Source organism: Dama dama, chromosome 7, assembly GCF_033118175.1.
Source record: "Dama dama isolate Ldn47 chromosome 7, ASM3311817v1, whole genome shotgun sequence".
Lineage (NCBI taxonomy): Eukaryota > Metazoa > Chordata > Mammalia > Artiodactyla > Cervidae > Dama > Dama dama.
This window is the reverse complement of record NC_083687.1, coordinates 32682420-32710076: the sequence shown is the minus strand read 5'-3', so window position 1 is coordinate 32710076 and position 27657 is coordinate 32682420. Positions and strand designations below refer to the sequence as shown.

The 27657-nt window shown below is 43.1% G+C and overlaps 4 protein-coding genes and 2 non-coding genes across 6 annotated transcripts; 3 read left to right on the top strand and 3 right to left on the bottom strand.

Annotated features, from left to right (window-relative positions):
* Positions 1–2835: 2835 nt before the first annotated feature.
* On the bottom strand, positions 2836–2907 carry TRNAQ-UUG (transfer RNA glutamine (anticodon UUG)). Its single transcript has one exon. It is a non-coding gene; the product is annotated as a tRNA-Gln (tRNA).
* Positions 2908–4727: 1820 nt separating this feature from the next.
* Positions 4728–4800, top strand: TRNAM-CAU (transfer RNA methionine (anticodon CAU)). Its single transcript has one exon. It is a non-coding gene; the product is annotated as a tRNA-Met (tRNA).
* A 3270-nt stretch (positions 4801–8070) lies between these two features.
* LOC133059799 (histone H2B type 1-C/E/F/G/I) lies at positions 8071–8493 on the bottom strand. The gene has a single exon (XM_061147384.1). The coding sequence runs from the start codon at positions 8477–8479 to the stop codon at positions 8099–8101; it is 381 nt and encodes a 126-aa protein (XP_061003367.1). The 5' UTR covers positions 8480–8493; the 3' UTR covers positions 8071–8098.
* Positions 8494–8761: 268 nt separating this feature from the next.
* LOC133059793 (histone H2A type 1) lies at positions 8762–10137 on the top strand. The gene has a single exon (XM_061147377.1). The coding sequence runs from the start codon at positions 8788–8790 to the stop codon at positions 9178–9180; it is 393 nt and encodes a 130-aa protein (XP_061003360.1). The 5' UTR covers positions 8762–8787; the 3' UTR covers positions 9181–10137.
* A 2954-nt stretch (positions 10138–13091) lies between these two features.
* On the bottom strand, positions 13092–14600 carry LOC133059796 (histone H2A type 1-H). The gene has a single exon (XM_061147380.1). The coding sequence runs from the start codon at positions 14579–14581 to the stop codon at positions 14195–14197; it is 387 nt and encodes a 128-aa protein (XP_061003363.1). The 5' UTR covers positions 14582–14600; the 3' UTR covers positions 13092–14194.
* Positions 14601–14875: 275 nt separating this feature from the next.
* LOC133059798 (histone H2B type 1-C/E/F/G/I) lies at positions 14876–15343 on the top strand. The gene has a single exon (XM_061147383.1). It carries the CDS (start codon positions 14890–14892, stop codon positions 15268–15270), a length of 381 nt encoding a protein of 126 aa, XP_061003366.1. The 5' UTR covers positions 14876–14889; the 3' UTR covers positions 15271–15343.
* Positions 15344–27657: the final 12314 nt, after the last annotated feature.

The following is a 27657-nucleotide window of genomic DNA, read 5'->3' as shown; positions in this document are numbered from 1 at the left end:
GGTGAATATTCTGAGTCGCATCCTAATCCAGTATCTGCACAAACTCCTCGGGCTGGCTTTTCGCGGCTCAGAGCGCAAAGATACCCAACACAAATTTAGCAGTGAGTACCCAGCGATTTCTTTAGCGGTACTGGGGAGTCTAGCTTTGCTCCAAATAGTTTCCTGGAATTCGACGCCCGTAGGCTGAGACTGACCTAGCTGAAATATTTTCATGATTTGCAGATTGGGATTGCGTGCCAGGATTTCAGGTTTTTAAACTGGAGGTGGGTTTCGAGGTCGGTGCGCCTCTAGTGGATTTAGACGATGAAGCACAACTCCCACTACCTGGGGAAGAGGAAAAAAAAAAAAAAAATCACCAAAGACAAAAGGCCAGGTTTCTTGCAGGATTCTTTTACAGAAGGATTTTTTTCAGGGTGGCTTTTACTGGACAAAATCTTTAAATTGGTTCTTTTCTGGAATGCTGGGTTGGGAGTTTTCCTCTAGAACAGGTGAAGAATGGCCAAGGACTGTTCATGGTTTGCATAGACTGGGTAGAAGACCCTCAGGAGAGAGGGTAAAGATCCTCCATCGGAGATCCTAAACCGTCAAAACCTGGCGGGTACAAGAAAAGTGTCCTTACAAAGGAATCGCTTTTAAACCTGAGTGGGGAGAACCGGGGTAGATGTCTCTTCCCTCGGCATAACTTAGTCAGCAACAGATACACCAGCCCGATGACATTTTCCAGAGCCCCAGATAATAGTCCCAATGGCCTTGACTCCGCGCGGTCCCTGATATGTTAACAAAAGTGCACCATGTGAGGAAGAGACCTTGACCTGCGCAGCAGCCATGCCCCGTGTAGCAGAGAAAAGGCCTGTACTTCCCCAGGGCCACATCCTGCAGCTTTCCCAGACTCACGCCCTCAGGCGAACTGTGATGAGGACAGCAAATGAAGGCCTTCGAGTAAGGAATGAATCAAGTGCAGTGTTCAGAGGCTAAGGTCTCCTTCCTGCACCCCCAGAAAGGGAAAAAGAATGCCTTCAGATTAAATCCTCGCTTTCTGTGCAGCATTCAAAAATCTTCAACTGGATGACAAATGTGTAATCAGTGCTTTTCAGAGAGTAGGCCCATGGCAGGCACTGGCCTCCCCCTAGCCCCATAGATAACCAGAAGTAGGCATGACCAGACTTTAGGATGACAGGGCAAGCATGTAGTCAAAAGAGACTTTCTTTTCAAATTCTCACTCAAAAGTGCAAAATTCGGTGCTCCTATTACATATCCTTCCTCAACTCCAAATGAAGCTACTGCTGTGGCCTCATTAAGACAAAGTCATGGTTGACATTCACCTTCAGGGAAGTTTCTGCTCTAGTCCTGGGCAGAGTCTGGTTCTTAGAGTTTACTGTAGACTTGGGATCATTGAAGGAAAAGTGAGAAGAAATCTGGGAAAAGGCAGAGCAGAATGTTTTGGAACCAAACATGGACACAAGCTACCCTGGGTTCTGGGATGATCAAATCAGATTTGGTGAAACTTTATGCACTCAGCAAGTTTTTTTTTTTCTCTTTATATAATTTATTTTTTGTTTGTTTCTTTTGACCACGTATCTTACAGGATCTCAGTTACCCAACCAGGGATAGTTTGGAATTCTAATCACTAGGTCGCCAGGGAACTCTGCACTCAATATTTTTGAACTCCTAACAGGAGCCAGGGATTGTGGGACTGAGAAGTGAAAGGTGAACAAGGCCACAGTACTGGCCTCTCCCCTAGGAGATCTTCTGTCTAGAGCAGGAGGGAGGGTTTATTCAACAACCAATTAAAACGTGAGGTGGTAGGAGAAGGGGACATTTGGGTGCTGAGGAAACACAGACGGAGCCTAGATAAAGGAAGCCAATGAAGGCCTGGGTAAGAAGGGCTGAAAGGTCTAAGTTAATATTTGAGGAATGAATAGAGAATCAGAACTGAGGGCAAAATGGAGGGCAAAAACGTTTTGCTGGTAGTAAACACTGAAAGGAAAAGAAGATGGTAGAAATAATTGTACCATGGCTTGTGACTAGAAGATATTTTGGAGGGATGAGTGTGACAGGAACGGTGACAAACGAGGTTGGAGGTGTGGGCAGGTTAGGTTAGGTTTCAACAGTCATGAAAATGTGGGGAGCTGCCCCCAGCAAAGTGGTAAGAACTTGTCCTGTACTGGAATTTTCAAAGGTGATAGCAAGGGCTGCTCACTCGTGGGTTGCTACCCACAGTTTGAAGAACAGTCCCACAAGATCAACTTTGTGCAGAGGTATTCCTAGCATAGGTCTAAGTAAGAATTAAAGGGATTTGCAGTTATGACGGGAAGAGGCGGCCTGACAGCGTTAAGGGCCCGAACTGCTAGTCCATCTATCCTGCTCTGCTCCTGTGGGCTCAGATGCCTCCTCTGAGCGCCCTCTGTGATGAGCCCAGCCGCGAGAGAGAACAGAACCCCGTGTTCAACGCCTTCTAATCACACATTTATCAGTTTAGACTCCTTTTTCCAGTTTTAGGGTAAACAGGCCATTCTTTTAAAAACAAAGTTCTTTTGCCTGCTCACACAGATTTCTTTCTAGGAATAAAGCAAAGGGAGACTGCGGTGAGACGGCGCCTCCGCATCTGGACCTGGGCAGACCTGGGCATGGGTTATAGGACTGGCGGCTTCTCCTGGTGGTGCTGGATTCTCAACACAGCTTCGCTCAGCAGCCGGTGGGCTCCGATTTCCCGTCGGAGAAGACTCTGTTACCATTGCTCGTTAAAACTGACGCGTGGTGGGTTGGATTACAAGGGGAAAGGCTGGGTTAAGGGACGAGGTTGCAGAAGTAAAAGCAAAAACGGAGATAGCCATAAGGTCCCACCGAGATTTGAACTCGGATCGCTGGATTCAAAGTCCAGAGTGCTAACCATTACACCATGGGGCCCACATGGGGAACACTTGAAATGGTATCTATTGTGGCAAATACTGATCTTTGCGGCACTAGATGCCAATTACCAAAATTGATTCCCCACCCCCAGCCCCCAACAAAATTGTACTTTCTCCTGGAGGGATAATTTTGAAAATGTGTGGGTGTTTTGGTTGTCTCAATGGCTTAGGAGCACAACTGGTTTTCAGGTCAGGGCCAGATGCTGGAAGTCCAGTGATGCTCAGAACATTCCTATACCAAGAATTATCCTTAGGACAGCATGACTAGTAAAACATTTTCATCTGGATTTTCAAGGACCTTTTCTAAGGGTGAAGTCCCTGCTTCCACCTTTGTACCCTGTCACTTAATCATCTCCTCATACACAACTGGCAGTGCTGTGTGGGACCTTGTTAGGATTATGACTTTTATTCTGAGATAGGATGTCACAACTTCTGGTTAGGTGTCCTGGGGCACTCATCTTTGGAATGTATGAGACGTCTGACCATTCTGAAGCCACCACACAGTTAGGGAGCCAGATTACATAAAAGTGCTCAGGCTGGCAATTCCCTGGTCATCCAGTGGGACTCCACACTTCCATTGATGTGCAACCAGATTGGATCCCTGGTCAGGGAAAAAGATCCCACAAGTCGAGTGGCCAAAAAAAAAAAAAAAGTGCTCTGAATGTTAGTCCTATCCCACAGCCAGTGTCAATTGCCAGACAAGCAAGTGAAGATGCTTTTAGATAATTCTAGCCCTCAGCAGCTGTCCTGTAAATCACAAGTCAATGACCTTCTGCCTAAAGCCCCAGACATCTTAGAGCTGATAGCCATTGCAGCTGTGCTCTGACCTAATTCCTGACCACAGAATCCATGAAGATTAATAAAATAAAACGCTTTGTGCCATCAAGTTTGGGCTGTTTAGAATGCAGGAACAGTAACCTGAACAGGTCTAGAAACAGGAATTTTCTTGACCTAATCTCTTAGTTTTGACCAATGAGAGTGTCCCCAGTATTTTGCCACCATAAGTAATGTGAACATCAGTGTCTTCCTGTGGGCCAATTTGTCATATATTTTCAAACCTAATGTTTGTTCACCAAATTGGTGGGCTTGTGAGAGTGGGATGATTAAAGATAAGAAAACTCCCCTCTTTAGATAACCATCTAAGTGCTATGTCCTTTCATTATATGAAGCTGTGAAAAGACACTGGTTGGCATGTCACTGACTCAGTGTACATTCTAGGCTCTGGGCTTGGTGCTGGGGTATGGCTGAGAGCAAGACTCCTTCGGTAGAACCCACCTCTTCAGGAATGGTTTTATCACTATTTTATTGTTCGTTTTTCTGGATGTAGATCTTAACAGAGATGGAGTGATCTTCTCTTGCTTTGCAGGGCATTTTTTTCAGCAGCTATCTAGAAAACTTGCAGGTTGTTGAGACTCTATGCAGAAATTAACTTGAACAAAGAGAAAAAGATGAGTTATCTTATTATTTCATTTATTTGTTTATATGGACAATGTGCACATGACTAAAAATTCAAAGTGCGTAAAAACATCACAATCAAAAAAGATTTTCTATCCATCCCTGCTCCTAGGCTATCCAGCATCCTCTCTGCAAAAATAACCAATATTAGCAATTTGTGTAGTAGTCTTCTGGAGATATTTTAGGTTCATACAAACATAAGTGTACAAAAATCTACTGCACATTATCCTGTATCTTGCTTTTGGCACTTGACAATAAATCATGGAAATCATCACCTATCAATACTTGAGGAAGCCACATAGTGGTTACAAATATGGATTCTGAAGCTAGACTACGTTTGAACAGCCACAAGAGTACACATCTGCCTCCTTAGCGCAGTAGGCAGCGCGTCAGTCTCATAATCTGAAGGTCCTGAGTTCGAACCTCAGAGGGGGCAGCTCTCTTTTTCAAGGCTTCTTGGAGACGCGAGGCTCGCTCCCTGAGTGTGGACGATCTCCTAGAGAAGGAAATAGCAACTCACTCCAGTATTCTTGCCTGGAAATTTTCATGGACCACAGTCTGCGGGGTCGCTAAGAGTGGGGCACGACTGTTACTAGCTGTACATTTACAGCTAAGTTTCTCATCCTCTCTGGACCTGTATTTTATAATCTGTAAAACAAGTATAAACAGTAATTTAACTCAAAACATTGTTATAAAGAATAAGTGATTTAATGTATACAAAGACATTTTGGGATTTCCTCTATGGCTCAGCAGATAAAGAATCTGCCTGCAATGCAGGAGACACAGGAGACCGTGGGTTTGGTACGTGGGTGGGGAAGATCCCTTGAAGGAGGAAATGGAGACCTATTCCAGTATTCTTGCCTGAAAAGTCCCATGGACAGAGGAATCTGGTGGGCTACAGTTCAAAGGGTCGCAGAGTTGGTCGTGGCAAAGCACACAAGGAAAGTTTTAGGATATTATCTGGCACACACTAAGCAATAAATATTGCTACTAATATTATGCAAAAGAGCCTTCAGATTTGTTTTTACTTGCAGGGAGAATGATATACTGTAATGTTTTACTCTATTGTTCACCATTCAGATTACTTCTAGTCTTTGGTACTACAAACTCGGCTGCTTGGAAAACTCTAACATGCCATTTTTCACATTTTCAAAAATGGTAAATTCCTAGAGATGAGGTTGCTGGGAGTAGAGATATGTGTGTTTTTAAATATGCTGGATACTGCCCACTTTTCCTGTATGGAAGTTCTCCCAGTTTTCAAGGCCACCAGCAGTGACTAAGAATTAAGTTCAAAAACAGCTTTATTCGGAATTTTCCATTCCTATCCCAGCATACAATGACTATCCTGTAGTGAATAGTAGATGCTGAATAATATTTATTAGTTCACTGGATGAAAGGGTGGTTTAGGAAATACAGTTGGGTTTTGGTGGCAGCAAGAACATTTAAAATCCCTTTGGCATTAAATCCCATTTAAATGTTTAAAATCTTGTTTGCTGTTATTCATTGAAGATTATTAGAAGACAGAATAGAAATAGTTAATTTTTACTGATCACTTTGTGCAGTTTTACTATTACAGAGATTTCTTTTAGAACCTGGAAAGCATGGTAAAAGAAAAAAGCATTATTGAAAGTTTGTTAATACTCTAAAGCAACAGGGTGTGTGTGTGTGTGGTGTGTGTGTGGGGGGTTAATAATAGAAAATTGGCTAGAGTCCCACTGATTTACCGGCTTTCCAGGAGAAAAAAAATGCTTTATTATTAAAGTCTTCATATTTATTATCTCATGTGATTCTGATACATATGCAAAGGTAGAGGAGAGAAAAGGACAAAAGACCATTGAGTGACCAAGAGCTACTAAACTCCCTCTGAATTTATCATCGCATTTTCGAGTTACTTCCATTTTACAGAGGAAAGGTCTGGTGATCCATACCTTACATAGCCTGTGGCAAGACACAGTCAAGAAGTGGCCTAGTTGGGCTAAGAATATAGCACAGCACTAAAAACATGGCTAATGCCCAATAACTATGAATACATGAACAGTCATGCTGTAGGAGTGACTGATAAAAACAAAGTCCTGTTTCAGAGCTTTACTGTCACTTTGTTTTCAGAGGTGGCGATTATGACCTAAGACAGGCAGTGGATCCTACTGCTAAGAGCATGGACTTGGCTGCCTAAATCCCATTCACCCTAAAATTTTGTGTGACCTTTGGTAAATTACTTCTGTTTTGCCTTGAGATGATGGAGATGATGACACTACCTACATCGTAGAACTGTCCTCACAATCTAGCATACATTGTTAGCACACTGTAATATGCCACATTGCACATGGTGTGTTTGCGAACAGTGCCTTCCACAGAGTGGAATACTCAAGAGTGGTTAAATTTCTCCATGGTCACATAGCAAGCGGTGGAACTGGGGCCAGAAGTTAGTCCTTCTGTTCCTAATCCAATTCAGGCTGCAAGCTTCACTACATCTTGTGTCTACATCTGTAGTTAGGCAAGTAGCAACTGGAGATCCACGTTCACTGGTCAATCTCCTTTTCGTGCCCCATACATTTGTGAATCCACAGGATCCTTTCTTCCTTCGGCGAGTACCATACCTTCAGGCTCAATTTATCCAAGAGAACTCTGCTACTTCGGGAGCAGCCTCGGCTGGTATCTCCTCCTCGGCCTTTGTTTGAAACAAGAAAGCGGGAGAAACGAGAACTGCGAATCTGTCCCGCCGAATTTCTCTAGTTTTCAATTTGGTCCGAAGAATTCAGCTAAACGCCTGGCTTTCCGCTCCCGCCCCCGCCTTGAAATAAAAATACATCTCCCCCACCCCCACCCCCCTATCTTTAGAACTTCGACTTATCTGTACTCAACATGTCAAGGCCGTGGCAAGGCGGGGAGGGACTATAAACTACGGTAAGCTACAGTAAGTTCCTGTGTGCCAACATTCAGGGCATCACCATGCCCGCCAACCGGCGCCTGGCCCGCAGGGGTGGTCAAGGCATCTTTAGATCTCGGTTAGAGAGAGAGACCCGCGGGGTGCTGAAAGTGTTACTAGAAAAAGTGAACGTGACCCCAAAACCTATACCCAACATGCTAAGGGCAAGACGGTCACTGCTGTGGACGTTGTTCTCTCAAGGGTCAGGGAAGCAACCCCTGGCTTCGGTGGCTGACTGCATTGCAATTTATATTGCCATTCCCACTTGTAAAAATTCGTCTCAGGATTATCTTTTTTAAGGAGTTAGAAAGCAATTCAGATCATTTTGTGTTATCTGTTAGAGCAGAGAAGGGATATGCAATGAATATTTGGAGTTCTCGGGTATGCAAATGGCCTCCATTCAGTGCTTGCAGGCTCCCAGACACATTAATAGAACGTACGAAACTGCAAGTATTTGAATCTGACGCTTCCTGAGAAGCCATGTTAGGAAATCAGTTTCATGATTTCCTAGAACTCTCCAGCATTCTGTTGCCCTCGAAGTTTTTAGGTAGTGTGGCTGGCTATTCAGTATAAACATAAGGTGAGGAACTATATGAACCTAGTTTCCATAACAAATTCTCGGCAACCTTCAACTTTTTTGTTTAACACCCAGGTATTTTAAACTTTCGTTAAACTACATTTTCAAAAATGCCACTCAAGGGATAGCACCACCCTCCCACTGGTAAGAAAAGGGCACCAGCTCTTTTCTGGAAAATGTTAGGTGGCTCTGAAAAGAGCCGTTGGGGTTTAACACAGCCTATAAAGGTGTTTACTTGGAGCTAGTGTATTTGGTGACGGCCTTGGTGCCCTCGGACACCGCGTGTTTGGCCAGCTCCCCGGGCAGCAGCAGGCGCACGGCCGTCTGGATCTCCCTGGATGTGATGGTCGAGCGCTTGTTGTAATGAGCCAAGCGCGACGCCTCGCCCGCGATGCGCTCGAAAATGTCGTTCACGAAGGAGTTCATGATGCCCATAGCTTTGGACGAGATGCCGGTGTCCGGGTGGACCTGCTTCAGCACCTTGTACACGTACACGGAGTAGCTCTCCTTGCGGCTGCGCTTGCGCTTCTTGCCGTCCTTCTTCTGCGCCTTGGTCACTGCCTTCTTAGAGCCCTTCTTCGGAGCAGGAGCGGACTTCGCTGGCTCAGGCATAGTGAGGTACTACAGTCAACCAACCACTAAACAAATGAAAGCCGAAAGGCACCTTTTTAAGGACAATGCTTTATGCAAATGAAGCTCAGTACAGGTTTCTGGTGATTGGTACGTCTTCTGTGTGACATCACAGCTCAGCTTCGCCCAATCAAGGTAAGCATCCTGCATAGTCGCATTTCCATTGGTCTAAACAAAAGTAAAACGGTAGCCAATCGTACAGCTTTCTTTTCGCGCCCAGCCGGGGTTATAAAGTTTCCGTTTCTGTATTCGCTGAAGTCATTCTCGACGGTGACCGTTGATCCTGAGTCATGTCTGGACGTGGCAAACAAGGCGGCAAAGCTCGCGCCAAGGCCAAGACTCGCTCTTCGCGGGCTGGTCTCCAGTTCCCCGTGGGCCGAGTGCACCGTCTTCTTCGCAAAGGTAACTACGCCGAGCGGGTCGGTGCCGGGGCCCCGGTGTATTTGGCGGCGGTGCTGGAGTACCTGACGGCCGAGATCCTGGAGCTGGCGGGTAACGCGGCCCGTGACAACAAGAAGACGCGCATTATCCCGCGCCACCTGCAGCTGGCCATCCGCAACGACGAGGAGCTCAACAAGCTGCTGGGCAAAGTTACCATCGCTCAGGGTGGTGTCCTGCCCAACATCCAAGCGGTGCTGCTGCCTAAGAAGACGGAGAGCCACCACAAGGCCAAAGGCAAATAGAAGGCCGGGGTTACTTTGCAGCAGTTCAAAAGTCTCAATCAAACCAAAGGCTCTTTTCAGAGCCACTTAAAGTTTCTGGGAAGAACTGAGCACTAAGTTTTAAAGCTTACATCTTAGCTGATAGTTTAAAATAAACATGTATTATGCCACCCTTGAAACTTAACTTACCTATAAGCATTGGCAGATATGAGGGTTTATTTACTCATTAAGGCTTTTTGGTTTTATGGTGTTTAGTAATTAAAGGCATTCCGTGTGTCAAGGGATCAAATCAAACCTGCATTTTAAGCCAAAGGCCATCATTGGCGGCGTTAGTTTTCTGAAAAAGCCCTGAAACGGGCCTTGGACTCCCAAACATGGGGGCGCTTTCTCGTTTTTTGTATGTAAGACTCGAGCCTTGACCTTCCTTGAGTTCCAAGTAGATTTGAAGAGTTGCTAGGAGGAGCAGACTAGAAACCACCTGAGGGAAGATTGAAGGGATCAGAGAAGCTCATCAAGACTAGGACACCTGGACCACCTGATACCCTGCATACACCCTAACCTTGTCAGAAACCACTCCCTTGAGAAGTATAAAACTCATCAAATCTTCCCAGGTTGGGACGGACGGTTTTTTGAGACAAGTTTACCTGGTGGCTCAGACGGTAGAGTCTGCTTACAGTGCGGGAGACTCGGGTTCAACCCCTGGATCCGCAAGATCTCCTGGAGAAGGAAATAGCAACCCACTCCAGTATTCTTGCTTGGAAAATCCCATGGACGGAGCAGCCTGGTAGGCTATAGTTCACGACTGAGCGACTTCACTTCACTTTGATACAACAGCCCTCTGTCTCTCCTCTTGTCTGACAAAGGAGTAAAATTTTTCTATTTCACCCAAAACTGTCTCCCAGATTCAGTTCTGTACTGATGTACAGAGAAGCGGAGCTCTCGGCATCTCTAATTTCACGTCAGTGTACCTTGTTTTTTACATCGTTGAATAAGGAAATTTTAAATCTTCAGATCTTTTATCGGAAAAGTTAGCCTGAGGTACCTGGTAATTATACCCATTGGTTTATTATTGTGTTCTCAAGTATTTTTCTAGCTCCCTCGGACCCATCCACACAAATTGTGTCGATATGAGGTAATGGTCATACGCTTCAGGATAAAAATGCTAAATTCTACTGTTAAAATGCCATCTTCTTGGTCTTTTTATTGTGTTAAAAATCTTGACGGAATTAGATTATTTTCCACTTACTTTCAAGAAGAAAAAAGCTTGCCAGGTAACTTCTAGGCTCTGAGGGCAGGGAGATGATCAGAAAAATCAGATGTCAGGCAAGGAGCTTATCCTAAGTTTCTCCCAGGTAGCTCAGTGGGAAAGAATCCGCCTGCTAATGCCGGAGACGGGAGGGTTCGATCCCTGGCTGGGGAAGATCCCCTGGAGAAGGAAACGGCAGAGGTGCTTGGCAGACTACAGTGCATGGGGTCGCGAAGAGTCAGACACAACTTAGTGACTGAGCATCGCACATGCATGCAAGGAACCATTACAGATGCAAACTCATGGGATGTGTGGTAAGTATATATTGGTGATGATTTAGATTCTTTAAAAACGAATTACATTCCTAAAATAGAAAAATCAATTATGTTGCAAAGGAATTGTTTGAACTTCATGCAAGGATGTGTTTATTAAGTAATAACTTGAATTCCTCACATGCAAATCAAATTGTTTTTACTGAAAAAAAATTTAAAATTCTTAAAATTTGTTCAGAGGAAAGTTGCCAGGTGATGGTATAGAGCTGCATTCATTGTCTTAGTATGGTAAACACCAGTATCCCGGGGCAATTGACATGTGGCTAGCCTGAAAAAGGAAGTGGTGGACATGTGTTATATGTGTACACTGTATTTTGAACTGTTAGTGCAAAATTTAAAAATGTAAATTATATTGATTACATGTTGAAATGAAAATTTTAGATATAGTGTTGAAATATTGTCAAATAATTTCTCGTGTTTTTTATTCTAATGTAGTTGCTAGCAAATCTATATTTCTCACGTAGTGTGTATTTATTTCTTCTGTAAAGTGCTAAATAATATAGAGCAATTTTACAGGAAAAATTGAAAAATAAAATTGAGGTCAGGGGCTTTGGGCAACAATCGAAAAGTTCGAGTCGGCATCACCGACTCGATAGACACGAGTTTGAGCAAGTTCCGGGAGTTGGTGATGGATAGGGAAACCTGGCATGTTGCAGTCCATGGGGTCGCGAAGAGTCGGACACGACCGAGTGAAGTAGCTGAACTAAGTCAGTCCGACTATCGATTGGACAGTCCTGGTCGCATTTTGTCCAATCAGCTTCTGTCTCGCTCTATAAATATTGGCTAGCTGGCGTTCTTTAAACCTGCTGATAGTATGGCTCGTACTAAGCAGACTGCTCGCAAGTCCACCGGCGGCAAGGCGCCGCGCAAGCAGCTGGCCACCAAGGCGGCCCGCAAGAGCGCGCCGGCCACCGGCGGCGTGAAGAAGCCGCACCGCTACCGGCCCGGCACGGTGGCTCTGCGCGAGATCCGCCGCTACCAGAAGTCCACGGAGCTGCTGATCCGCAAGCTGCCGTTCCAGCGGCTGGTGCGCGAGATCGCGCAGGACTTTAAGACCGACCTGCGTTTCCAGAGCTCGGCCGTGATGGCGCTGCAGGAGGCGTGCGAGGCCTACCTGGTGGGGCTCTTCGAGGACACCAACCTGTGTGCCATCCACGCCAAGCGCGTCACCATCATGCCTAAGGACATCCAGCTTGCTCGCCGCATCCGCGGGGAGAGGGCGTGAGCCTGGAGGTTACTCAACCCAAAGGCTCATAAGACGAGATCGGGCGCGTTCAGGGTGTTATCCAAAGGCTCTTTTCAGAGCCGCCCACATACACAATGAAAAAGGACTGTTACCTTGCTATGTACTCCTGGTTTTCCTTGTACATTCTAGTTTTGCTCACCAATGTTATGCTGGTAGTGTGTTTGAGTGGCGTTGTGAAACGTAGGACCTATGATTACCATGTGGGATTTGGGGTGATGCCAACATTCTGCACCTTGAGAGAAACATTTTCCCAAGAATCAGCCTTTAAAAGAAAGACGTTTGGTTGGAAGTAGTTCCGCCCCCTCCTTCCCTCAGCCCCGGGCACGTGTAAGGCCAATTTTTAAGAGTGTAATTTTTAGTTGTGTAAGCCAGGCCTTCTGGGTTCGGGAACAGATAAGAGGGACCCAGGACAGATGCCCTTTCTACTGGCTGGGTAGGGCACCCTCACTTGAATATATGCAGTTATTATACTTAAGTATTTAGTTCTCATTATGTGAAGATTATTTTCAGGGGAAGTTAGTAGCCCTATTCCAGGTCTGGAAACTTGTTTTCCTTCCACCTAAGCTTTTCCAGAATTTCATCATCCCATACTGTGTGTGTGCGTGCGTATTCAGTCGTTGCGACTCTGCGACCCCATGGACTATATACCCGTAATGGCTGACAAAAACGGATACTCAGATACCAGACCATTTTCGTTCATGCTAACGGATAGATGATGATACCTTTAAGAATCACTGGGGGAGTAAGGATGATGATGATAAGTCTGGGACATACATTTTTAATTTCCCAGAGATCTACGAGTATGCTGCTGCTGCTAAGTCGCTTCAGTCGTGTCCGACTCTGTGCGACCCCATAGACGGCAGCCCACCAGGCTCCCCCGGCCCTGGGATTCTCCAGGCAAGAACACTGGAGTGGGTTGCCGTTTCCTTCTCCAATGCCTGAAAGTTAAACTTTTATCAAAGTGAAGTCCCTCAGTCGTGTCCGACTCTTCGAGACCCCATGGACTGCGGCCTACCAGGCTCCTCTGTCCATGGGATTTTCCAGACAAGAGTCCTGGAGTGGGTTGCTATTGCCTTCTCCACTATAAGAAAATTAAAAATAAAAGACTATGTCAGAAAGTAGATGGATATGCATGTCTGAACTTGAATTAAGTCTGGGGTGGACATAAAGATTTAGAAGTCGGCCTACAGTTCATGGGGTGGCAAAGAGTCGGACACGACTGTGACTAACATACAGGACATATAGAGGATTTAGAACCAAAGGAACGACCTAGAGATCCATCCCTCTGGCTCTTCTCTCTTGTGATCTCTGCTTTATTTTCCAATAGCGAACTTTTTGTCATTTGCCTGCACGTACAAGCCTCGAGTCTGGTGACCCTAGTTTTCTGCTGAAATCCCTATGCTTTCCTCTATTTCCCAATTTCCTTTAATCCCCAGACCAAGTGTTACTTCTGTTTCCTCTATGCTCCTTTTGTATTGTGCTTACTTCCTCTTGCTACATCGTACTTTATTTCCTTTTATCTTCATTAGATTTTCACAAAACAGGCAGTGTCTCATTAAAGTTTTATCAACGTATGGTACCGAAGTGTGGGGTGTTTGTTGAAAATAAGTGCGTTAACACTTAAGAGAGCAAGTGTCTTTGTGTCTGCAATCCTTGAAAAGGCCAAAATGGTAAATGGCATAAATGTTCCAAACATGTCTCATATTCTAGAATTAGAGGACTTTGCTAGGCCTGACTACCAGAATCTTGTACTTATTCTGAAAATGAACTTTGGCTTTTTCAGAAGAGTTCACTTTTTTAAAATTACGTTCCCATTATTAGTGTTCTTGCAACCAAAAGGATGCATCACCATCGTTGTTATAAACCAGATTGTATCGTCCAGTTTGTACTTCATCTTTCCTGTACAGGCAAACGATACGAATACAAAAATTCACACCACATAATTTCCTTGTAGGAACCATGGTTATAGGGATCCAAAATTAAACTTAGCCTAATACAAATGTCCTCTCGTTCACAACTGCCCCTAAATTCCAATTCTGAAATATAGACCAAGAGAACATACCTTACACGGCCACAGATAGTAAGTTGCAAGTCTCAGAACCATAATAAACAGTGCTTAGTTTCAAGTGCAGTAAATTGTGTTACTCTTTTCTGATGATAGAAGTGGCTCTGAAAAGAGCCGTTTATTTGGTTGTTTCCAATCTTGGTTCTTTATTTGGCCTTGTGGTGGCTCTCCGTCTTCTTAGGCAGCAGCACCGCTTGGATGTTGGGCAGGACACCGCCCTGAGCGATGGTAACTTTGCCCAGCAGCTTGTTGAGCTCCTCGTCGTTGCGGATGGCCAGCTGCAGGTGGCGCGGGATAATGCGCGTCTTCTTGTTGTCACGGGCCGCGTTACCCGCCAGCTCCAGGATCTCGGCCGTCAGGTACTCCAGCACCGCCGCCAGATACACCGGGGCCCCGGCACCGACCCGCTCGGCGTAGTTACCTTTGCGAAGAAGACGGTGCACTCGGCCCACGGGGAACTGGAGACCAGCCCGCGAAGAGCGAGTCTTGGCCTTGGCGCGAGCTTTGCCGCCTTGTTTGCCACGTCCAGACATGACTCAGGATCAACGGTCACCGTCGAGAATGACTTCAGCGAATACAGAAACGGAAACTTTATAACCCCGGCTGGGCGCGAAAAGAAAGCTGTACGATTGGCTACCGTTTTACTTTTGTTTAGACCAATGGAAATGCGACTATGCAGGATGCTTACCTTGATTGGGCGAAGCTGAGCTGTGATGTCACACAGAAGACGTACCAATCACCAGAAACCTGTACTGAGCTTCATTTGCATAAAGCATTGTCCTTAAAAAGGTGCCTTTCGGCTTTCATTTGTTTAGTGGTTGGTTGACTGTAGTACCTCACCATGCCTGAGCCAGCGAAGTCCGCTCCTGCTCCGAAGAAGGGCTCCAAGAAGGCGGTGACCAAGGCGCAGAAGAAGGACGGCAAGAAGCGCAAGCGCAGCCGCAAGGAGAGCTACTCCGTGTACGTGTACAAGGTGCTGAAGCAGGTCCACCCGGACACCGGCATCTCGTCCAAAGCTATGGGCATCATGAACTCCTTCGTGAACGACATTTTCGAGCGCATCGCGGGCGAGGCGTCGCGCTTGGCTCATTACAACAAGCGCTCGACCATCACATCCAGGGAGATCCAGACGGCCGTGCGCCTGCTGCTGCCCGGGGAGCTGGCCAAACACGCGGTGTCCGAGGGCACCAAGGCCGTCACCAAGTACACCAGCTCCAAGTGAGCCATCTGGCTGCATAGTAATCAGATTTTTTCACCCAAAGGCTCTTTTCAGAGCCACATACTTTTTCTATAAAAGGAGCCTGTTCACTGCTGTTTTTGAACGGTTTACTTAAGTTTTCAAGTTTGGTATTAGGTACGTTTCCTGGTAGAGAGGTTTTTTTTGTTTTGCTCATACAATATAAAAATATTTCCTCTAATGAAAGGCTTAAGTTTCACTTTTGAGTTTTGTTTGCAAAAATATTTTAAGATAACCCATTGCAGTGTAAGCAGCCGGGGCAATGCAATCATTTCTGGGGTTTTCTGTGATCGTACAGTTAAAGTCTTAAAATTAAGCTATTCGGCATCTGTGTTTTGTTCATTGGTGACTCCAAACTCGCTGCTCGTCGCACTCTAGGCCAATGAGCCTCAGAAACAAAATGTTTAGGCATAGGATACTATTCAGAAAGCCGTCAGTGAGCTGTTTAGATTCTGTGACCTGAACATAAGCAGTTTAACAGGCCGAGGGCCAGGGTCCTCTGAGGCAGCTCATTATGTATGATTATAATAATGAGAAGCAAGTCAAAGTTCTAACATAGAATTGGTTCTTTGAAGCATAACCGATAAGCTACAGAAGGTAACAGGAAGGCTAGGGGTCCCGAAGTGGAGAAAATAGACTCCAAGTGGCAGACTTGCCCCGCCCCCCCCCCACCTCTATACAAAATTTAAAGGTTTTAAATTTTGTGTTGTCCTCATTATCAGAGAAATGCAAATCAAAACCACAATGAGGTACCATTACACGCCAGTCAGGATGGCTGCTATCCAAAAGTCTACAAGCAATAAATGCTGGAGAGGGTGTGGAGAAAAGGGAACCCTCTTATACTGTTGGTGGGAATGCAAACTAGTACAGCCACTATGGAGAGCAGTGTGGAGATTCCTTAAAAAACTGGAAATAGAACTGCCATATGACCCAGCAATCCCACTCCTGGGCATACACACCATGGAAACCAGATCTTAAAGAGACACGTGCACCCCATTTTTCATCCCAGCACTGTTTATAATAGCCAGGACACGGAAGCAACCTAGATGCCCATCAGCAGACGAATGGATAAGGAAGCTATGGTACATATTTACAATGGAATATTACTCAGCCATTAAAAAGAATACATTTGAATCAGTTCTAATGAGATGGATGAAACTCGAGCCCAATATACAGAGTGAAGTAAGCCATAAAGATAAAGACCAATACAGTATACTAACGCATATATATGAAATTTAAAAAGATGGTAACGATAACCCTATATGCAAGACAGAAAAAGAGACACAGATGTATAGAACAGACTTTTGAACTCTGTGGGAGAAGGCGAGGGTGGGATGCTCTATGAGTGAATAGCATTGAAACAAGTATACTATCAAGTGTGAAACAGGTCGCCAGCCCAGATTGGATGCATGAGAGAAATGCTCAGGGCTGGTGCACTGGGAAGACCCAGAGGGATGCGATGGGGAAGGAGGTGGGAGGGGGGATCAGGATGGGGAACACATGTAAATCCATGGCTGATTCATGTCAGTGTATGGCAAAACCACTACAATATTGTAAAGTAATTAGCCTCCAACTAATAAAAATAAATGAAAAAAAAATTGTGTTGTCATGATGACACCTGAACTTAAACTTTTCTCAAACCTTGAGCTAACCAATGCGTTTTTCTTATGGAAATCTTTTTTTTTTAAGCTGTGTTAATGAATGATGTATTTGCCTGGGAATCTGCGTGTCTTCAAGTCGGCTCAGCCTAAGACTCAAACCTTGAACAGATAAAGGTTCAACAAACCATTGTTATCTTACTCAAGGAAATTTTCTCTTAAGCTATGGTAATGAAACTATGTATTTGCTTGGAAAGCTGCCTTTCTTTAAATTTCATGTCAATTGTTTTATGGCGGGGGGGATGACTCACTTTAGGCCAGTGCTATCTCAAAATGCCTGTTGTGGGAGAGGGGCCTGATGCAACTCTCAGTTTTGAGGTGATTCTTTAACAGATATATAACTGCTTGCTGAAAGCTAGTGAAGGGGTCACTCTGTCCTTTTCTAATGCCCGCTTCTGATGTCAGAAGCTTCCTTTATCCCTGTGGGAAAAAAGTGAAAGTGAAGTTGCTCAGTCGTGTCTGACCCTTTGCAACCCCATGGACTCTAGCCTGCCAGGCACCACCGTCCATGGGACTTTCTAGGCAAGAACACTGGAGTGGGTTGCCCTTTCCTTCTCCAGGAGATCTTCCTGACCCAGGGATCGAACCTGGGTCTCCCGCATTGTAGGCAGACACTTTACCGTCTGAGTCACCAGGGAAGTCCTGTATATGTTAATAAAATTTTATTTCAGGTAAGCTTCGAGTGTTCAAGCCTCGTCTCTGACCCCTGACCGACATTCTCTTCTCTGGAGGTCATGAATCCTGGTGTAGTTCATGGCTCTCCTGGTTGCAACTTTTCACTACTTAGCTACTTACTGCGTTTGAAATTGAAGAGGTGGATCTAGTAGTTTTAGATATTAGATGACAAGGAGGCCGACTTCACCACCAGTGTGTCTGAATGCTTGCTCTCCAAGCTGCAACTGGCCCAGAACCACATGCATTATTAAAATCTCAACCTTTATAGTTGGGATGTACAGTACTTTTAAGCTAGAGTACTAACAGGACTTGACTTGTCATGTGACAGCATAGTTTTTGACAGTTTTCTTCTAGATCCCTCTCCTTGCAATTTACCCCACCCTGCTCCACCACCTTCGGTAAAAAACTGTAAAATGATAAGCATGGTTAAAGGTAGTAGATGGCTGAAGAGCAGTTTGAAAAAAATCCTGAGTCCTTTCTCTTGTGCCAGTTTAAGAGTGAAGAATTGGAAAACTTTAAATTTCCTTCACCTCTTCAGTTCTCTTTGAAACAATGCACCTTCTCTATGTTGGCAGGAAAGCCTGGTGCCTCTGAAAAGCCCAAAGGCGTTTACTTTTCTTTTTTCTTGAAACAATTTGCAATGTTGAAAGCATTCTAATGGAAACACAGTAGGAAGGACAAATTTTCCCAGTATGTTACAGAAATTACATTAAAGATGGTACTCTTACTGGGCAATAAATCCATAAATCTTGTTGGGTGGACAACTGATCAAAGACAAAATATAATTTATCCCCAAATTAATTCTGAATGTAACAGATTATTTGGAAACTGTAATACATAGAACAGAATTTAGTCATAGTTTCAAGTATGATGTTAAAGTGGTATTTCAATATGATGTTAAAGTGGTATTTCAAGTGCAGCAAAAAAATTATATTAAATCTTGCTGATTAAGGAATTGGTAGAGAACTGTTTAAAACTGTGCTATGGAAAATTCATAAGCAATAATCAGACATTAATAACTTGTTATTAAAAGCTCAAGGGGAATTGATTTAAATATATCAGTATAAAGAGGTTTTAGAAGGCCATATACAGAATAGCATACATTTTCTTGGAGTCTGCGCTTTTATCTGTTCACCAAAATACCAAATTAGCTACTAGCGGAGATCTGCGTGTGGTGCGATAACAAGTTATTACTTCTCCTTTTCTGTATTTTCCACAACATTCGTATTTTCGCTCGCATTCAAAAGCATTTCTAAGTCTTAAAGTAACAGAAGAGTTACCACAGTACAAAAGAACAGAGGCCTTTTTTTTTTCTTTTTTGGTCCAATTCCCCTCCCCCACTTAAGGCGTGACTTCCCGCCGCCTCCTTTCTTCAGGTTCTCAGTTCGGTCCGCCAACGGATGTATAAAGGTGCATCGCGAGGCTCGGAAGTCAGGCTTTATTGGGTCTTCAAGTTTTCGGTATGTCTGGTCGCGGCAAAGGTGGGAAGGGTCTGGGCAAGGGAGGCGCCAAGCGCCACCGCAAAGTCCTTCGTGATAATATCCAGGGCATTACCAAGCCTGCCATTCGGCGCCTGGCTCGTCGCGGTGGTGTGAAGCGCATCTCTGGGCTCATCTACGAGGAGACCCGCGGGGTGCTGAAGGTGTTCCTGGAGAACGTGATCCGCGACGCGGTCACCTACACCGAGCACGCCAAGCGCAAGACTGTCACCGCTATGGACGTGGTCTACGCGCTCAAGCGCCAGGGCCGCACCCTCTATGGCTTCGGCGGCTGAGTGTTCTTTTTTTTTTTTTTTTTCCCCATTCACATAACAAAAGGCCCTTTTCAGGGCTTCCCAATTTTCCTTGTAAGGAGCTGTAATTCTAGTTTCATCAAGTTCCAAACATACGGTTAGTACTTTGGTCTAAAAGCTCGTCTTGTTTCTGCCCCAGTGCCTGTGCTCTCCCAGTCCCACCCTTGTACAGCGGTTGTCCCGTGCCCCGTTAAGCTCGTTATCTTGACATCCTGGGTTGGTGGGGGCCTAAAGTTGCATAACTAGCTAATCGACGTAGCTAGTCAACGTAAAAGTTTTTGATGCCAAGTAGCTTTTTTTAAAAATCATAATTCTTGTAGTTAAGCCGTCCAATTAAGAGAGGGTACTTTGAAAATTTCGATGATACGCAGTACATTGACGAAGTAAGGTATAATGGACTCTGGCACCGGCTCTTGGTAGTTGCAGCTTCAATAGTCGCCGCATCTTGGCTCAATAGTTGTGGCTCGCGGGCTCTAGGGCACATGCTTAGTAGTTGTGGCACTTGGGCTTGGTTGTCCCGTGCCATGCGGAATCTTTCAGGACCAGGGATCAAACCCACGCTGCCTGCATTGACAGGCGGATTCTTAACCACTGGACTACAAGGAAAATCTTGGAGAACACTTGAAATTAGTATACTCATATAATCAAGTGAGTTAAAGACTTTAAAAAGAATTTTAAAAAATAAGGTGGTTTTTTTAAAGGCGAGGTTCATAATTGGTCCTCATTAGGTGTTAATTTAAGGCTTCCCTGGTGGCTCAGAGGTTAAAGCGTCTGTCTGGAATACGGGAGACCCCGGTTAGATCCCTGAGTTGGGAAGATCCCCTGGAAAAGGAAATGGCAACCCACTCCAGTACTCTTGCCTGGAGAATCCCATGGAGGGAGGAGCCTGGTAGGCTACAGTTCATGGGGTCACAAAGAGTCGGACACGACTGAGCAACTTCACTTTCAGATGTTAATTTATGTATTTGGTGAAATGAGTACCGCTGGTGGTAAGAATTAAGAAGGGACAGTTACAGTAATGGATCAGATAAAGCAAAAGCACAAAATTTCTGGTCCACATATGCAGTGCAAATGTTTTAGACATTTTCTTAATTTTTTGGTCACTAATGTAAACATGTTCATGAAAAATGTACTTATTTTCATCTTGTGAAAAGTCTGATTTGGCATCACTAAGCAGACCAACATATATTTTGGACATAAAAAAAATCTATTCAAGATGTAAAAGATGAAAATAAATATTTTGAGAGATGCAAATGTCTTTTATGACTTTACTCTTTTTTTATCAATTTGGTTTTAATTGGAGAATAATTACAATATTGTGTTGGTTTCTGCCATATATAAACATGAATCAGCCATAGGTATACATATGTTCCCCTCTCTTTTGAACTTCCCTCCCCCCCTCCCACATTTCTAGGTTGTCACAGTTGAGCTCCCTGCATCATACAGCAAATTCCCACTGGTTTTCTATTTTATTTATGGTAATGTATATGTTTCAACACTAATCAATTCATCCCACCCTCTCTTTCCCTCACTGTATCCACAAGTCTGTTCTCTAGGTCTGTGTCTCTATTGCTGTCCTGCAAATAGGTCCATCAGTACCATCTTTCTAGATTCCATATATATGAGTTAATACTCGATATTTGTTTTTCTCTTTCTGACTTACTGTGATTTTACAATTGATACCAACTAAAGGGATGCAAGATGGTGAAAAGTTTTAAGTCTAATCATTAGGAGCAGATGATTTGGGATTAAACCTATACCACCATTCCCTTGTGATAATGAGTTAAGTTACATATTTTTCTGGGCCTTCTCCATTTATACAATTGAGTGATAAGGATCACTTTGATTATTTCTACGATATCATCCTATTCATTTGTATTCACAATCTGGGTGGTATATAAAGGGGAGGAGGAGCCTTCCTGAGCTTTCTGAGGATGATCACAGCATAACTGATAGGTTTGCTGTAATTTTTGTCTTTCTCTTACTCCATGTTCTCCCTTTCTATCAACCTCATCTCATTTTTTTGAATGGCATAGAATTTAAGTGCCAAAAAGGAACCCAGGCATCATGTGGGCATAAGCTCTCTCTCTTATGTGGAGGCACATAAGAATTACTTCTCTGAGAAAGTTGTTGAGAAAGTTGTTTGTTTAAATATTAATAACTGATGTTTCCCTAGACCAGTTATCAGAATCTGTGGGATTGTGTCTTCTCAAATACAACTCATTAGCACCTCTCATTTCTCCTGGTTCCACAGGCCTTTTCAAATCTAAGGGCAAATTTTGGTTTTTAATATCATTTTTTCATCAGTTTCAACTTTAAGAGAATAAAATCAAAGGTTGTGGAACTCTCAGCCCCAAGGTTCAGACCCAAATTAAGAGACAGAGCATCAATCTTTCTTTGTTGCAAAGAGAGGTCTTGTCCAGAAATTCAAGTTCTTTCCTTTCTCCCAAGAGAGGATTGAGTTCTAATTCAAGGGTTTATTTTATTTGTGGTCAATGGATTAAAGTTTGTTGCATAGAAAGATCTTGCTATAAATATCTGCTAGGTTCAGTGGTTATAGAATCGAGGCATCAGAAACCTAGGTAAACAGCCTGGCTTTTCTTTCCAGCTATACTGGAAAACTACCCTTAAAAAGAAACCATAGTCTTTAAAACTTTAACAAATAGAAAAAATATATTGTGATTAAATGCCCTGAGAACTAGCATGTATTGCTTAACACAGTTCCATTGCTTGCTCAGGACTCTACCCTAGTCAGTACACTGTAGGACAGTCAGTAAGAACAACTCTCTGTCAATAGCAGGAATATTAGTTAACTAATTCATTTATTTATTAATTATTGAATAACTGCTAGATTTCAGACATTGTACTTGGCACTGGTGATAGTATGAGGGGGAAAAGTCCCAACTTTTTTTCTACTAGGGAAAAGACAGAAAGTAAACAAATATAAAATCATCAATCATTTTCCTATTGATACATCCAATGGCCAATAATTAGTCTTCATTTTACTTAATCTATTGGAAACACTGACATAATTGATCCTATAATTTCTCTTTGATATGCTTCTTTCACTTGGTTCCATTTTATCAGAGGCTCTGTATCTTTTGTTAGTTCATCTCTTCTCCACAGACCCTTAATGTTGGGGGATACAGGCCTAAGTTTTTACTGCTTTTTGCTCTATACTCACTCCCTTGAAGATCTTACCAAGCTCAGACTTTAAATACCATCTATATCTCAATGACTTCCAACTTTATATTGCCAACTCAGGCTTCTCTCCTAAACTCCATAGAGACATAACCTCAATTACTTTCTTTCTTTTCTCTCTCATTTTTTTTTGGCCAAATGACTTGTGGTATCTTTGTTCCCTAACCAGGGCCTCAGCAGTGAAAGTGCTGAATTTTAACTACCCGACTGCCAGGAAATTCCCCCTATCCCCTAATTGCTATCTTCACATGGATGTTTGACATCTTAAAATTAACATGCCCAAAATAGAATCTTTGGTATTTCCTCCTCCTAATCTGATAATGACTTCATTCTATGCCATTCAATTCTTCTAGAAATCTTCCTGATTTTGCCTTCAAAATATATATGGAAACATCAATTCTCAGTACCACCGTGCTCCCACCTTGGTGAAGGACTATCTTCTCTCCTAGGTTACTTGCTTTAATATCCTTAGTGTCTTCCCTGTTTCCATATTTGATCCTCCACCGACCTGTGGGAAATTACCCTGATGCCCTGGGAGCCTCCAATGAAACTATGAGGCAAGTTCTCCCAGGGCATAAAAAGACTCAAATCAAATTAAAATGCTATAGATGCCTGATTTTTTAAAAATAAATTTAAACATACAGCCTGAGACAAGGAGAAAGACATGGGGGTAACTTAAGGCTTAAATTAAGGGTTCAAGGAGATGGAGCACAGCTGAATCATGTAAAATACTTGTTTCACTTGTTTCTCTGCTGCAGAATTACAGCTCTGCAAATAGTATAAGAAATACATATTTCAAAATGTTTAGGAAGGCAAGATCAAGAATTTGATCAAACATGACCAGACTCTTAGATAGGTATATAATAGAATATTTAAATTTGTATCTTTTGTTCAACTTGGACTGCTTTTTAAAAAATATTTATTTTTATTTATTACTGGCTGGCTGGGCTGAGTCTTTGTTACTGCATGCAGGCTTTCTCTAGTTGCAGAGAGCTGGGGCTGCTTCCTTGTGGAGCACGTGTTCTAGGGCTCGTGGCCTTCAGTAGTTGCTGCACATGGGCTCAGTAGTTGCAGCTCTTGGATTTCTAGAGCACAGGTGGATTCTTGACCACTGGACCAACAAGTTGGTCTGTTTATACGACACAGTTGTGAAAAGGGATGAAGGCCTTCTTGTTCATGGAGGATGCGCAGGAGATTCAGGTTGAATTCCTGGGTCAGGAAGATACCCTGGAGAAGGGAATGGCTACCCACTCCAGTATTCTTGCCTGGAAAATCCCATGGACAGAGGAGCCTGGCAGGTTACTGTCTATGCGGTCACAAAGAGTCAGACACGACTGAGCAATTAACACTTTCACGCTTAGTTTTAAGCCTGTGTTAATAATCACATTCCTATGAAAAAGGAGTTTTAACAAAACCCAATCACTCTTCTGTATTGTTTTGTAACACGGCCTAGCAATGTGTATTTTATATTTTCAAAAGCATTGCTAGTATTCCTGACAGTTTATCAAAAGTTCAGTTACCTAAATAGTTTTCTAAAATTTGAGGGAGAAGGTAGCAAAAGTATAAAAAGTCTTGGGTTTTTTTTTTTTTAAAAGAAGGTTTTAATAAAGGACCTTTAGTCATAATCAAATCAGTTCATTCAGCCCAGTGTAATTCAGTCCATTGTGATTAATTTTTGGTTTGTTGATTTTGGATTAAGTACCCTGCTTCTGATATGGCTTGGAAAATCTTAAATCCTGTAGTAGAGCTTGACAGTATCAGGTACAGTTATATGTCAAGGTTCTTTCGAAGCATCTTCTGAAAAGCTCAATTTCAGATCTATATTTTGTGAAAGTGAGTCACTCAGTTGTGTCCAACTCTTTGTGACCCCACAGACTATAGTCCGTGGAATTCTCCAGGCCAGGATACTGAAGTGGGTAGCCTTTTCCTTCCCCAGGGGAATCTTCCCAACCCAGTGATCAAACCCAGGTCTCCCACATTGCAGGCAGATTCTTTCCCAGCTGAGTCACAAGGGAAGCTCAATATTTTGTAGCAGGGGCCTTAGAGATAACTGTAAAGAAAAACAGCAATCATCAGTCTGGTCAATGTAATAGTAATTAATATTGTCAGTATGGAGTGGGATAGAATCCCCAATATAGGTATGATATTATAAATAGTGAGGATATTGACATTTCCCCTTTGATATATGCTGCAAGTATTTGCTACTGTTGCCTCCCAATGAGAAGGTATTTATACTGAGGAACAAAATCTGTTGGCAGTGTGTCCTTTATATGCATGCAAGTATGGTCCACCCAACTTAAAAAGTATAAATGTTACATCGATAACATTTTACCTGGTTAACTTAGGGATGTATAGTTTCTAGTTTTTATTTGTCCTCCTTTTTCAAATATTGCACAATACATACAACAGAACAATTGTCACAGTTGTATATGCCTAATTACAAATGTAAATGAGAGAACAAACCTTACGTGTTAAATAGATAATACCAGTGGTTTCATTATTCAAAATTTGGGGTCTAGGTTTAGAGAAGGTAATATCAAAAAGAAGTCAGGCTATAAATATAATAATAGATTTCTAAAGACAAATACTAAAACACTACATATAAGATAGTGTTAAATTATGTACTGAATATTTAAGGATTTTTTTTCTGTGGGGGTTTTTGTTTCTTTGTTTTTAAGAACTGAGAGACTTCTGTCAGAATTATTCAAGACATCAATGGAAAGCCACAAAAATAGTAATAGATCCTCAGAAAATGTGGGAATATAGCTAAAAGTAATACCTCCCAATTCAGAAAAATCGCTGCACAAAGGGAGTAAAAACAGAAAAGCTTTATGACTGAATAAGCATTAAACCAGAATGTGAAGCACATCACAGGCAATTTTGCTAAAGGGATTGCAAAGCAAGGACAGAAATCGCTCTCTTTTATACAGCAAAATGGATAAAATCGTCTCAAAAATTAGTAGACATGGCAATTTGTAATCTTGTAATAATGGAAGTTAGGCCCCTCTCTTTCTGGGAAACAGATCCAGTTATCTTTGATTGTGCTTCAGAGGTGGGGCTAGGGTTGTTGAAAAAATATTCCTGAGTTGGGAGACTGGCTAGATGAATATTTAGCATTTGATTTTATGAAGATTAAGTATTGATGAGATAAGGGAATTTTTAGCTTCAGATATAAAAATATGTAAACCTAGTCATTTTGTCTTTTTTTTTACATGTAAGCAATTGCTACCCTTCCTTAGTGATCAATGCAAAGAAATAGAGGAAAACAATAGAATGGGAAAGACTAGAGATCTCATCAAGAAAATGAGGGATACCAAGAGAACATTTCATGCAAAGATGAACACAATAAAGGACAGAAATGGTATGGACCTAACTGAAGAAGAAGATATTAAGAAGAGGTAGCAAGAATACACAGAACTATACAAAAAAGATCTTCATGATCCAGATAAACACGAAGGTGTGATCACTCACCTAGAGCCAGACACCCTGGAATGCGAAGTCAAGTGGGCCTGAGGAAGCATCACTATGAACAAAGTTAGTGGAGGTGATGGAATTCCAGTTGAGCTATTTCAAATCCTAAAAGAGAATGCCATGAAAGCGCTGCACTCAGTATGCTAGCAAATGTGGAAAACTCAGCAGTGGTCACAGGACTGGAAAAGGTCCGTTTTCATTCCAATCCCAAAGAAAGGCAATGCCAAAGAATGTTCAAACTACTGCACAATTGCACTCATCTCTCAGGCTAGCAAGGTAATGCTAAAAATTCTCCGAGCCAGGCTTCACCAGGATGTGAACCATGAACTTCCAGATGTTCAAGCTGGTTTAGAAAAGGCAGAGGAACCAGAGATCAAATTGCCAACATCCACTGGATCATTGAAAAAGCAAGAGAGCTCCAGAAAAACATCTACTTTTGCTTTATTGACTATGCCAAAGCCTTTGACTGTGTGGATCATAACAAACTGTGGAAAATTCTTCAAGAGATGGGAGTGCCAGACCACCTGACCTGCCCTCTGAGAAATCTGGATGCAGGTCAAGAAGCAATAGTTACCGAAAAAAAAAAAAAAAAAAAATAAGCAGCAGCAGTAGTTAGAACTGGATATGGAACAACAGACTGGTTCCAAATCGGGAAAGGAGTACATCAAGCCTGTATATGGTCACCCTGCTTATTTAACTTATATGCAGGATACATCATGAGAAATGCTGGGCTGGGTGAAGCACAAGCTGGAATCAAGATTGCCGGAAGAAATATCAATAACCTCAGATATGCAGATGACACCACCCTTATGGCAGAAAGCAAAGAAGAACTAAAGAGCCTCTTGATGAAAGTGAAACAGGAGAGTGAAAAAGTTGGCTTAAAACTCAACATTCAGAAAACTAAGATCATGGCATCTGGTTCCATTACTTCATGGCAAATAGATGGGGAAAGGTTGGAAACACTGACAGACTATCTCTGGGGGCTCCAAAATCACTGCTGATGGTGACTACAGCCATGAAATTAAAAGATGCTTGCTCCTTGGAAGAAAAGCTATGGCCAACCTAAAGAGCATATAAAAGGCAGAGACATTATCAACAAAGGTCCATCTAGTCAAAGCTATGATTTTTCCAGTAGTCATGTATGGATTTAACAGTTGGACTATAAAGAAAGCTGAGCACCAAAGAATTGATGCTTTTGAACTGTGGTGTTGGAGAAGACTTGAGAGTCCCTTACACTGCAAGGAGATCCAACCAATCCATCCTAAAGGAAATCTGTCCTGAATATTCATTGGAAGGTCTGATGCTGAAGCTGAAACTCCAATACTTTGGCCACCTGATGCGAAGAACTACTCATTGGAAAATACCCTGATGCTGGGAAAGATTGAGGGCAGGAGGAGAAGGGGACAACAGAGGATGAGATGGTTGGATGGCATCACTGAACAGTGGACATGAGTTTGAGTAGGCTCTGGGAGCTCGTGATGAGGCCTGGTGTGCTACAGTCAATGGGGTTGCAAATAGTTGGACACAACTGAGCGACTGAACTGAACTGAGGCAATTGCTCTTTAGTCTGTGTGT